Below are 12,631 nucleotides of genomic sequence, written 5' to 3'. Positions count from 1 at the left end.
CACACAAAGCTGTAATCCCACAAGATGTGGTCAGTTACATGGATTCTTAGCTTTCTATCTCACACAATGGTTCTTATCTATGACCATATAGTATCATACAGAATGCCATGCCTAAGAGTACAAAAAAATGAAAACTAAAAGTCAAACACGATTATATAAAAAACTAACAACGTTGTCAAACGGCCCTAGGCCTTCAAATATCATCCCACTTGGCAATGAGAACAATCTGAAGTTCACCTCAGTCTCCAAAATAAGTTCTAAAACCACTGGATTTTGTAAAAGAATCTCATGGATTTAGTCCAAATCCTTGGTCTCTTACCTTTTTTTTTTTTTTTTTCTGCTAGGAACTTAATTAAGAAGTTAATCGAACTTGTTTCTCAGTTTCAAGAACTGAACACAATTCTACAGCCTCTACAGCCCACCGAAAGAGGTTCCAAGTCGCCCACCATCAGTGACAACTAGCAACCAATTCAAGCTCAAATTACACTTCAAACTAAAAACGAACAATAAATTCGTTTCCAATCAGGCAGTAACAACAACAGCAAAAGTAAAAACACAACAGATCCTCGCTATCGTAGAATTGCATACTTCGGAAACCCTAGATCATGGCAAGGGAGACTTCAGAGTCCAGAACAAACGAACAGATCTCACAAAAATCTACTACCAAAAATTGAGAGAGAGAATCTCAAATTCGAGAGAGCGTACCGCGCGATCGAACGATGGAGGAGCATGACCGACAAACTCGTCTTCGTAGTCCATGGCTGGCGATCGATCAATCGACCGATCGATTTGCGAGTGCGCTGAGCTTCGAAATTGAGTGGTGAATAGATCAAGGCTTAGTTTGGCTGTGCTTCTTTTAAATAGCTGAAAAGCTGTGTAGTGTTTAAGTTGTGTAATAACGTTTAAGTTAGTTAGCGTTTAAGCTGATAAGTGTTTGGATAAATATATTTTTAAGTGTAAAGTTATGTGTTTGGTTTGTAAAAGCTGATAAGCTGTTAGAACTTGGTAAAAAGACTAAAATGGACATAACACTGAAAAATATAAATAAAATTTAAAAAAATACATTTTTTTAAAAAAAAATTAAAAAAATGTCCAATTGCTAAAATACTTATAATTACATGTTAATAAATTATAAAAAATTTAAAAAATATATAATTTTTATACTTTATGTATATAGATTTATCAACTATTTCCTATTTAAATAAATATTAATACTTAAATTTATATTTGTTTCAAACTGCTAGAAATTTGATATATATTATAAGATTAGAAGATTATACATGACACAATAATTAATAATTAAATAAACTTAATAATTACAAAATTCAAAATTAGATAAGACACAATATTTAAATGGAAGTTCAATAATCCCATACATACACGCAAATGCGTTACTAGAACAAAAATACAAACTTAAATACAATTATTGTGGTTGTCCAATATCTAGGGCTATAGCATCCCGCACTGCCATCCAATAATTATCACTCTGGTCCACTTCATCATTAATTTGACTATCAGATGGTGTCACTAATTGTGCATTAGGAATATAATTTTCATTTTCGGCTGCAGTGAATGCAACATCTTGTACCCCTTTCTTCCTAATATAGTTATGGATGGCCATTGTACCTAGAACAATGTCTCGTTGGGTATCAAAATTGTATGCAGGCATATCTTCCAAAACCTTAAATCTCTTCTTCCACACTCCAAAAGTGCGCTCAACAATCATTCTGCACGAAGAATGTAGGTAATTGAAGGACTCTTTATACCCTCTTGGTGCACGCAATCGTGTTGTTCTCGTACGCCGAAAATCTTGCAAGTGATATCTTATATGCTCACCCTTGTATGGCCTCATGTATCCAATCTTATGAGAGTACCCTGCATCTACTAAATAATATTTCCCTCTTGTTGGATGGGGAAAATTCAAGTCGGGCCTACGAATTGCTTCATTAAATATCCTGGCATCATGAGCTGATCCCTCCCAACCAGCCCATGCAAATGTAAAACACATGTTAAAATCCACAATTGCAAGGATATTTTGGGTCGGATATCCTTTGCGTCCTATATAGGGTACCTCTTCACCTCGTGGCAATCGAGCCTTTACATGAGTACCATCAATAGCACCAATACAATCCTGCAATCAAAATGTAAGACTTTTTGAATTATGTTCCAACGTTTAACTTAAGAATAATCACAAGTTAATAAAATTCATTAATAAGTACCTTAAAGAATGGCAAATACTTAGGGTTATTCAGATTGTGGTATCCTTCCCCGTCATTGTAGTTAGGATGTGGTTTAATAATGTCACTACCTAACCTATTAACAGCAACCAAAACTCTGTGAAATTGTCGGCTAATTGTCTCACCAGAATGATTGAACATTTCTTGTATCAATCGATTCGCAGCCCCATACCCACAAATCATCAAAAATATTCCTACTGATTCAGGAACAGACATTCCTCGTGTGGGAGTGAGACCATATCTTTCAGTTAAATCACGACAGAAATCCAAAAAAATTGTTTTCGTCATGCGAAAATCTTGGTAACATCGACTTTCATTACCATTAAGTATTTCATGAATAAGTATACGACCTGTTCGTTGAGATGTATGACATGGCTCCTTAAGCATGTACTTGCTGTAATAAATTAGAATTGCCCCTGCAGCTTGCCTGAATAAAAACATTGATTCTGCATTAACCTGTTCCTCATTTGCTTCATCATTGTCATTTTCCCAATACTCCATTACTCTGTGAAGCATGGAGCTTTATTAATATCAATACAAGCTGATCTTAACAAGTTAAATCTAAAATATTAACAAATCAAACTGCATTCAAACATAAAATCCCATGAACAAGAAGTTAAAGAAAATAATCCAACATGCTCAATAATAAACAACGTTCAACATAAAACACACTCAACAATAGTCTCAACAATATTCAAACATAAATTAAATTAGTTATAACATATTAAAGAAAATGTTCATGGTGGAGGTCGATGGTCCTCAAACAACTGATGTAGGTAGTCTAACCAAGCAAATCTTGCCTCGTCGGATGGTTGATTTATAAAGACAGTTCGATTCGGGGGCTTGGTAAAAAGGGTGCAAGCATAATTCCACAACCTACACCCAACCTGAATGGGGAGACGTTGCAATACCTCCAAGCATTTTTGAATGCTCTCCGCATCTGGTCCTACAACAGAGTTCGAAGTATTTGTGCTCTTGGAGTATAATTGCATTAAATCTTCAATATTTGTCCTCAACATGGCAGCACTCGACATCTTTTCCTTCCTAGCCTTTTTAGTGGTCGATGGTCGCTCTTGTTGCCAGGTTGGTTCTACAAACAAATCGTCACCAGTTACGGCATCATTGGGGCCTTCATCCGTAGCGAATGGGTCTCCGAGATTATTTATATCCTCGGTGTTTTCAATTTCATCATCATCTTTATCAGTACTCGATAGTTGAGTTGGAGGTTCATATTGACTTGGAGCTCGTGCTCTTTCCCCAGTTACTGCAATATCAGAGAACAAGGCATCGTAGCGAAACCATATGATGGATAATTTTTTGTTCCTGAATTTTCGATAATTTTCATTTTCCTGTAAACCCACAAATGCAACAAATTGTCATATATTGTATCAATTAGCTTATAAGATATCAAAATTTGTCATATGGATAACACATCAAAATACCTTAATTTTTTGCTCCCACCAAGCATTGTCTGCCATAACAGTCTTCTTTGTTTCGTCCCACCCCAAACCTGACTCACCTCGAATCATTTGCTTAAAAAGTGTCCATTCTTTTTTCATAGAATCCCAGTGGTTTTTCAATTGTTTGTTGTCATAACACCTCCATGTTATTTCATTAAAAGTCTTGACCAAATTTTTCCATCCATCCTTATTTATAAATGATCCTGGCCTATTTCCTTTATGAATCTCTTGTTCTATTAGCTCTATGAATTGTAGATGTGTGTGGTCATCCCACTTAGCAGAGGATCGTCCCGTATTGAAAGCATAGTTCATACGTTTCTTTCCTTTATCCATCTATATCGCAACAAATTTGGGAGACATAAGAAATCTAAAGGTATTAGAAAACATATACAGAAAATGCATAAAACTAAAAAACATACATAAACATTTTAAGAAATATTTCAATATAGTTTCTATATCCCTAACCAATCAACAAAAACATTCTAACATATTATTTCTATCCCTAACCAATCAACAAAAACATTCTAACATATTATTTCTATCCCTAACCAATCAACAAAAACATTCTAACATATTATTTCTATCCCTAACCAATCAACAATGTGGGAGACATGTAGAAAATAGAATATACTATTATTCTGAAAATAGTAAAATTACACAAAAATGAGTTTCACAAATTAATCACACATTCACAAAATACACAATCAGCAACTAATCACAAAATCTAAAATTACAAATAATATTACAGAAAATAATAGTGTTAGTAATCATGCAAATAATTGTAAATATATATGGAGAGACATATACCTATCAGCAATGAGAAGGCGACAACAACGTCAAGGGGGAAGGCAGATCTGGCTGAAGGATCTGGAGGCGCGACGAAGACCCAGGCGATGGCGATTGGAGGCTTGCAGCGCTGGGCGAAGATCGAAGCTGGGCGAAGAAGGCAACAGCGATGGCGACGATCTGCTAGCAGGGCAGCACTGGGCGGCTTGCGCGATGGCAGCGTTGGGTAGCGATGGCGGCTTGCGGCTATTTGCAGCTGCGGCGTTGGGCGGTGATGGGCGGCTTGCGGCGATGGTAGCGTTGGGCGGAGATGGAGGCTTGCGGCGCTGGCGATGGCGGCGCTCTGCTAGGGAAGATGAGCACAGTGAAGTGAAGGAGAAGCTGACAGTAATGAGGCTCGGGAAGGTATAAGGATTGTGGGTTGTAAATGTTGATATTGTTGGAGGGTGAAATGGTCATTGAACTGGTCAACTCAAAAAGCTCCAGACAGCTTCTTTGCAAAAGCGGGTGGGTGATGGCTTTCCAAAAACGCTATAATTTAGCGTTTAAGCTTCATAGCGTTTAAGCTGTTAATAACATCCAAACATATAAGAAAATAAGCTAAATAGCTTATACGCTAAATGAAAAGCTTATAAGCGGTCAAACCGCATTGCCAAACTAGCTCCAAATGGCGTCGCCGCCCGAAACACTCGTAAAACGTTCAATTTAAGTCCTCGATGTTTCGTTGTTACCTAAAAAAAATTGTCCATTTTTCAAACCGTTCATACTTTGCACTATCATAATACTTTTTTTTATCAATAATAATAAAATTAATTATATATTTTAATTATTTATAATTACTTCTTACAGAAATAAATCAAAAGCTTGGCCGAAATGGGCGATAAAAATGTTAATATTTTTTATATTATTTATTATTTAATATTTATATTTATATGCCAGCCCACCCACCCAGCCCATAGGCCCAAAAAGGAACTGGTTTTCTGTACCCATGGTTTTGCGGCAAATTTGCAAGTCAGCTGCGAAAAGCCTGTGCAGGCATGCAAGCAGGGCATCTGATCTGATGGCTCAACACCCCCTCATTTTTTTATGTAAAATGTTATTGGTATACCTTTGTGTACACTTTGAACTATATAAAAGTATATCAGTGATCAAAAAGTCCATCATGAGACGCATAGAGACGCGTGAGGTGCATGAAGACAAGGGATATTTTGGTCATAATATCCCTTTGTGTAACCCAAGATATACAAAAATTTTGTACAAGTACCATGATTCTTTTCTTATAGGGGGAACGAGCGTTAATTCCACCATTACTTTTGATATATATATATATATATTATTCTTTTTGGCTCAGAATGATGATTGGACAAATAGTGTGAGGCAACAACGATCTACACGGCGAGGGTGGCACATGTAAGCATTTTGACGCTCAAGTAAATAAGAGCTCAAGATGGTAGAGTTTTTGTAAGGTTAAAAAGAACATACCATGATCGGTGGCCAACTAGCTTATATAGGAGAAAAGATGAGAGCCCCTTGCATGTCGTCGCCCATCTTGGGAGGATAGAAAGCTAAGACTTTCGGTGCTGATGGGGATTAGGGGTCGAGATATTCGGAGTTGATGAGGTTTGTTACAATCACAAGGATCTCGGAAGGCGCTGATAAGATGCGAGTGCTGCAGAGCTAGCGTTGGGCCAAGATCGAGCCTAAGGATTGGATCCAGTTCCGAGCTATGGGCCTACTGTTTGGGCCGAGCCTAACGAGATTAGTACAGTCCACAACCCTTCAGATCATATGTTCACAAGGGTGAACATTCGAGCTCAGGATGCACGACCGAGGTGGTGTTTATGTTTTGGCGTGTTTTGAGCTCAGGTCGAGCTTGACAATTCTAAGAGTTATTTTCGATGTCCTGATGAGTAGCGCACGTGATCCCACAATTCGAAGGGTTTGCTTTGGAAGATGGGACGTCATGAGCAGGTGGGGAGGTGTCCCACCACTTCTACTTAGAATATTAAATGCATGTTAAGCGGTGTGACAGGTGGCATGATCTCTGCGGGTGATTGACAATGCTTGATCACTGTTCGTTGGATACATCGTGCGGTGTTTATTCATCTTTAGGGATGGGCCTAAATCACAATCGTTGAGCGATATTAGTATGGAGGTTTATTTTTCCACTTCTCAATCTCACTCATAGCATTTGTAGGCCATCTATGGATTTTTACTTCCCTAAGAACCTTTTGCTCCTGTACTGTTTTCATTTCCCATCGTTCCTCGATTTCCATCTCAGGACTTTTCTCGATTTCTTAGGTAATCTCCCATATATGTTCTATTTTATTCTTCTTTTGTACTTCCTTTATTGTTGTTATTTGTTGGTTACCGAGCGTTATAGCGAGATTGGGATACAAATCTGAGGAAGGGAACGATTCCATGATTGTCATAGGAGATCTCCCGGCGAGGAATCTGACCCCTTTGTAGGGGACTAGCCGTCGGGCCTCGCTAGTTGGGCTTAGGAAGGTGATTCAAAGTATTAGATCGAGGTACTTAGAGCGTAATTCGGAATAAGCGTGAGGTGCCGACTTCTGACAGTTCTATTTGCCCTGGTCCTTTGAGAACATTGCAAATACTACTTACATGGCTAGAAGGGCTATTACGGCTAACGTGAATGGTGGCGAGGAGGCTAGGGTTGACCAAGTGGGCTCGTCTTTGAGTTTTCCTTTTGGGTGAGTGGCAAATATGACTAGCTGAGCGAGGACGTGGCCAAGATTACCTCTGTATATGACTTTATCGAAGGGATCGCCAAGTTGAGAATGCGAATGTTCTTGTCGGCTACTGGGGATGAAAGTTTGTTTGTATATTGCCTATGTAGGGAAGAAGAGCAAGTATATATGGACCTAGCCTCAGACGCAAATTCGAGGTTGATCTATATGTACGAGACATTTTTCACCCGTCTTCAGTTGGGACTCCCATTCATCGACTTCTAAAGCTCGGTGTTGGCGATGCTAAACATCGCTCCAACCCAATTGCATCCAAATAGTTGGGCTTTTATTCGGGCCTTTGAAGTGCTCTCCAACTTCCTAGGCCAGAAGGCAAGTTCGAAGGTGTTCTTCTACATTTTCCAGTTGAAGGGGGTCAACAAAGGTAGCTGAGTTTCCCTTGCTTCCTTCTGAGGAGGTGGTTGCTAAAGCCCCTTGACAATTGTTATAAAGGCTTCAAGGCCAACTCTTTTAAGATGGCTTCTTGGGAAGATGAGCTTGCCTTCTTTCTATATGAGGGTGGGGAAGAAAAAGATTCCTTGTACTGGAGAAATAAGTCAATTTTCATCATGGGGCTAGAGTACCAGAGCTTAAGCCCAGATAACTAGGTGATGGTGGACTTGCTAGAGTCTTATCCGGTGCTGAAGATATCGGCTCTCATCAAGCTTGGTGATGACTAAGAGGGCTTGGCCGAGTATATGCATAGGCTCATGCTCTGTCTTTTTCTTTCCTGGCTACTGTCTACTGTTATTCATACTAGCTACTTCCTATTTTAAGCTTTATGGCTCCAAAAATGTCAGCTGAGGAGGTTAGGAGACGCCTGGAGAAAAAGAAAGCCGAGACAGCAAACATTAGCTCGACCTTGGCTAATAGGACTGCCAATGAGACCTCCGTCTCTAGGGCCACCGAGAAGGCCCCTGCTAAGGTGGTCTTAGGCTTGACCAAGGGTTCTATGTCGATTTCTCAAGTTGCCCCCAAAGTCGCCAAACCCAAGGCTCTTACCCCCTCTTAGGCTAAAGAGTCAGCTAATGCCTAGGTGGGTAAACTGGTACGAAAGAGGAAAAGAGTTGCTCAGGAGGGGAGAGCCAAGGTCGTCCGACGCTTCGGGTTCAGCTAATGGACAACACCTGGGGAGTCTATGGAACAAACAGTTCTGTCCTGAGGTGTTTATCGAAGAACACATGTCCGAGCTTATCGATTGCCAAAAGATGCTGGATATGGGGCAGATAGGGCTTTATCGTTGAGTAGAGTTGTAAGCCCTCCGCCTTTTGAGTACTTGTCAATCAATGGAAGTGGAGTCCCAAGCCCAACAACAAAGTGTCGAGCGAGCCCACAAAGAGGAGGTTGTTGACTAAATATAGGTGGAACTGGCCGCGAAAAATGCACAGTTGCATAAGCAGGTCGACAAAGAAGAGTCAGCGAACTTAAAGCTGAATCGACTTTGTGAGTAGTTTATGGGCCAAAAGGAAATTGAGGAGCGGGAGTGGGACCAACTGAAGCTAAATAAGGAGGGGGAAAGCTAAAAATCGAGCTGGTGAATTCTCTTTTAGAGTCCGATCAGGCGAAGCTCGAGGCCGTCCAAATGAAGGACGAGGCTGTCAAGACACAGTCTAAGGTCGAGAGCTTACTAGACGAGGCTGCCAACCAATTCGTGGCAGGATACGATAAGGCCTTATCCTATGCTTGATTGCTTTTCCCTAGGGTCGACTTCTCTGCTTTTAACCCATTCAAGGATATAATGGATGGTCATCTTGTGGATCCAGCTGCTGTTGACCAAGTTGGCCAAATCGAGGCTCCGGCGGAGATGGCAAAGGTTATGGAGAATCAGGCTGAGGGGGTTGCCAATCAGACGATGGACCTTGTTCTTGTCGACCTCGTCTCAGTGACAGTTATTGAGGCTATGACTAGGTGTGTCCCCGGACCTTTTGGGCCTTAGTCTTATTGTACCCTTTCTTTCATTTTTCCTTTGTAATACAAACTTCAACTTCAAATATAATGAGGAATTTTGTTTACCTGTAATGTTCAGTGTTTGGTTTTTGTCGATTTTGTTGTGCATAGCTCGTTTTGTTTCCAACTTTACTATGTTTTATTTCCAACACGAAGTCGGGCGTGCACATTTGCTTCCGCAATATATTGTTGAGTTTATCTTTATATTGCGTATACTCGAGGTTCACACGTCAAGATTGACTTGGGCTTAGAGTATGGACTGATTGAGCCTATCTGATCTAGGGCACGGCTTAGGAGATTGGGATGACCCGAGATTCACACGTCAGGATTGACCCAGGCTTAGAGTGTGGACTAACCGAGTCTATCTGATCTAGGGCACGACTAAAGAGATCGAGATGACTTGAGATCCATATGTCGGGATTGACCTTGGTTCAGAGTGTGGACTGACTGAGCCTGTCTGATTTAGGGCACGACTTAGGAAATTGGGATGACCCGAGGTCCATACATCGGGATTGAACTGGGCTTAGAGTGTGGATTGATTGAGCTTGTCTAATCCAACATGTGGCTTAGGAGATCTGGATGACTCTTGGTCCACACGCCAAGATTGATGAATCGAGCTTAGAATGTGGACTGACCGAGCTTTTCTGGTTCAATGCGTCGGCTAAAAAGACTAGGACGAACTCAGGATATTCATTAGCATATTGGAATAAGAAAAGACGAGCAAGTTTCCTGAATTTCCTCTTATTTTATTCACAGACTATGTAATACATTGGCGTATAACCGAATGATACATTGGGCAATAAATCCCATGGCAGCATAAATACGAAAGTAATGAAAACTGTGCATTCAAGCTTAAGCCCATGACGACGCAAATGTAGACATAACAAAGACTAGAATGGAATAAATGAAATAGTCATAAAGCAATACATCAAACGAATATGAGGCAATTATCACTTAGCTGAAGTATTTCCTTAGGCTAGTTGCGTTCCATGCTATTGGTAGGGGTTGCCTTGAGAGTACGGCTAGCTGGTAGGCTCCATTGTTGAGGTTGTGGGCGACTCGGTAAGGGCCCTTCCAGTTAGCATTGAGCTTCCTTTCTATGGGTTGTTGTCTTGCTATTCCGACCATCCTTAGGACCAAGTCTCCCTCTTGAAAGCTTCAGGGTGTGACCGTCGTGTTGTATTTTCGAGCTGCTCTCTATTTAGTCGCTTGTTCACGGATGTGTGCCATGTCACGCACCTCTTGGATAAGGTCAAAGTCGGCTCTTCAGTCGGCCTCGTTAGTGCTCTCTTGGAAATGTTGTATTCATGGGCTCGATTCTCCAACCTCCATTTGAATCATAGTTTCGGATCCATAGGTAAGCCTAAAAGGGGTTTCCATCGTCGAGAACTGTGTCGTGGTGTGATATGACCATAATACCATTGGGAGCTCCTCTGCCCATGCTCTTTTAGCTTGGTCAGGCCACCTTTTGAGCCCGACAAGGTGATCTTGTTAGTGGTTTCAGCTTACCCATTTGTGTAGGGATGTTCAACTGAGGTGAAGACCTGACAGATGATGAGTTCTTTACAGAATTCTTGGAGTTTCTTGTTAGTAAATTGAGTGTTGTTGTAAGCACCCCCGCCCGGATATCCCAACCACCCGGTCTATCCGAACGAGTGCGCTCACAGAAGGGAAGAGGAATAGACAAAAGACAGAAATGCCCTGGCATGCATAAATAAGAAATTTAACAGCGGAAGCAAAACGGTAAACATGCATGCCCACAAGCACCCCGCTGATACCGCGGTCATGAAGTATATAAAAATACATACAGACCCTGTGCCAACAATAGGAGGTACAAATGACAACCTGGCACAGTCAAAAATAAAAGACAGCGACTCTAGCAAAACATCAGAGATGACGGGGGCAGCTAACTATACACCTTACCAACACGGCCGGCTGCTAAATGGAACGATCCTCGCCCTCGGCCTTTGCTTTACCCTTACCTGGAATGATGGAAAGCAAGGTGAGTCGCAAGACTCAGCAAGTTTATAAGAAATGAAAGGCTATAAATAAAAGAAGAGACCATCCCAAACACAGCCCCACAAGTACACACAAGTCATGAGACGCTACAACACAACAGTGCAGTATAGTGAAAGCACATACCGGTCCTTGGGGCCCACACAAGACACTTGGCACCCAAGTCCCATACCAACCTGCCGCTGCCCTGGAAGGCAACAATATCCTCAACAAACCTGTGCGCACTGTCCCGGGGCGGTACTCCCGTCACCCGTATCCACGTCGGTACTCCCGACAACCGAGCCATAGGCTCCCTCGGAACGGTACTCCCGTCCGAGAACTAAATACTATCAGTAGCCATGCAATGCACATAAAATGCAATGGCGTAGTGAGCATCAACGTGATACCAGGCGCCCATACATCCAAGCATCAGGCCATGCTCCGCCCATATAGTAAGCCACACACGATGCATATGCCCGTGCTGGATGCATCATAATCAAGCTAAAATGCCCGTGACCAAGCATAACCAAATCATGTTAATCCCAACATGCAGCCCGTACCCATGTGCACATCAAGCCATGCAACGAGAATAAAATATAAGCAGGCATGCTATAATCACATAACGGCTAAGCAAGTTAGCAGTGCTTGGCACCGGTCAACGGTTAGTGGGTAGGAGAGACTCGCCGGCGGCCTAAGGTAGTCCGTACGACAGTCACTCCGTCACCGAACCATCGATCCTAGCCCCCACTGCACAACCGCTCCAGCCAGAAAATAACCAAAAAATCCAATTAATACCCGAACCGCTAAGAACCTAGTCCTGGGTGAGTACGGCATCATTCCCAACAGGCAGGGGGGTGGCACAAACCCCCATAGGCAACCAACGAATAAAACCCACGAGATCCATTTAATAAATTAAATCTTAAACTAACCGTTTAAAAACTTCATAATTAATTAATGGCCGAAACAAACGAAGGGAGGCCCAATAAATCGCCAACGACAGAAACGACGAGATAGATAAGAAGAACTTGCCTTATCAGAGATATCCTTAGGCTCGTTGGGTCCAAAAGCAGTAAAAATTATACAAACTGCAATATCCCAATTATTTGCCAAAATTAATAAAATTGGACGCAAAACAAAATTCTGACCGTACAGAATATTAATTACTAGCTGCTCTACATACCTGGATAATTAAATCAGGGATTAAACGGAGTTTAATCCAATTTTTGAAGCTCAAAATTCTCAATTTCTCCCGCGAGCTGCTGCTACTTTTCTGCAATTTTCCTTACTGCTTGCTGTTCAAATTCACGCCCGAAATCGGGCAAAATTCGGCCTTAAATTGGCCAAAATGAGTGGCCAGCGCGCGGCCACGTGGCAGCGCTGGGGCGGCCACCGCCTTCACCCCGAAACGACGTCGTTTTGGGGTGCTTGGCTGATTAAAAATCAGCCCTCGCGCACAGCT

The 12,631-nt window shown here is 41.6% G+C and overlaps 3 protein-coding genes across 8 annotated transcripts in view; all 3 read right to left on the bottom strand.

The window, feature by feature from the left end:
• Positions 1-5,169, bottom strand: part of LOC127789354 (DNA-binding protein S1FA) — a 25,057-nt gene extending 19,888 nt beyond the window's left edge. The window contains exons 1-2 of one of the 3 annotated variants that reach the window (XM_052318327.1): positions 5,151-5,169; positions 706-833 (exon numbers count right to left, since the gene is read on the bottom strand). In XM_052318327.1, coding sequence (XP_052174287.1) covers positions 706-759 — 54 coding nt within the window. In that variant the 5' untranslated portion in view covers positions 760-833; positions 5,151-5,169. Of the gene's footprint in view, positions 1-705; positions 840-5,150 lie in introns of those variants that run through there. The other 2 variants (XM_052318325.1, XM_052318326.1) reach the window with 2 other exon arrangements.
• LOC127789355 (L10-interacting MYB domain-containing protein-like) lies at positions 1,386-12,631 on the bottom strand. 4 transcript variants are annotated; one of them, XM_052318328.1, is made up of 5 exons: positions 12,353-12,631; positions 12,202-12,257; positions 11,096-11,159; positions 3,680-4,030; positions 1,386-3,586 (listed from the first exon to the last, which is right to left on the bottom strand). In XM_052318328.1, the coding sequence occupies exons 4-5, from the start codon at positions 4,028-4,030 to the stop codon at positions 2,975-2,977; spliced, it is 963 nt and encodes a 320-aa protein (XP_052174288.1). In that variant the 5' UTR covers positions 11,096-11,159; positions 12,202-12,257; positions 12,353-12,631; the 3' UTR covers positions 1,386-2,974. The 4 variants fall into 4 exon arrangements, with proteins under 4 accessions (XP_052174288.1, XP_052174290.1, XP_052174291.1 ...); XM_052318330.1 differs by having other exon boundaries at positions 11,101-11,159; positions 12,353-12,629; XM_052318331.1 differs by lacking the exons at positions 12,202-12,257; positions 12,353-12,631 and adding an exon at positions 4,505-5,049 and having other exon boundaries at positions 11,096-11,161.
• Positions 1,424-2,738, bottom strand: LOC127788807 (uncharacterized). The gene is made up of 2 exons (XM_052317436.1): positions 2,220-2,738; positions 1,424-2,131 (listed from the first exon to the last, which is right to left on the bottom strand). Exons 1-2 carry the CDS (start codon positions 2,736-2,738, stop codon positions 1,424-1,426), a joined length of 1,227 nt encoding a protein of 408 aa, XP_052173396.1.

The sequence above is a fragment of the Diospyros lotus genome, chromosome 13 (genome assembly GCF_014633365.1).
Source record: "Diospyros lotus cultivar Yz01 chromosome 13, ASM1463336v1, whole genome shotgun sequence".
NCBI lineage: Eukaryota > Viridiplantae > Streptophyta > Magnoliopsida > Ericales > Ebenaceae > Diospyros > Diospyros lotus.
The sequence above is the reverse complement of the archived record's forward strand: the minus strand, read 5'-3'. Positions and strand labels throughout refer to the sequence as shown.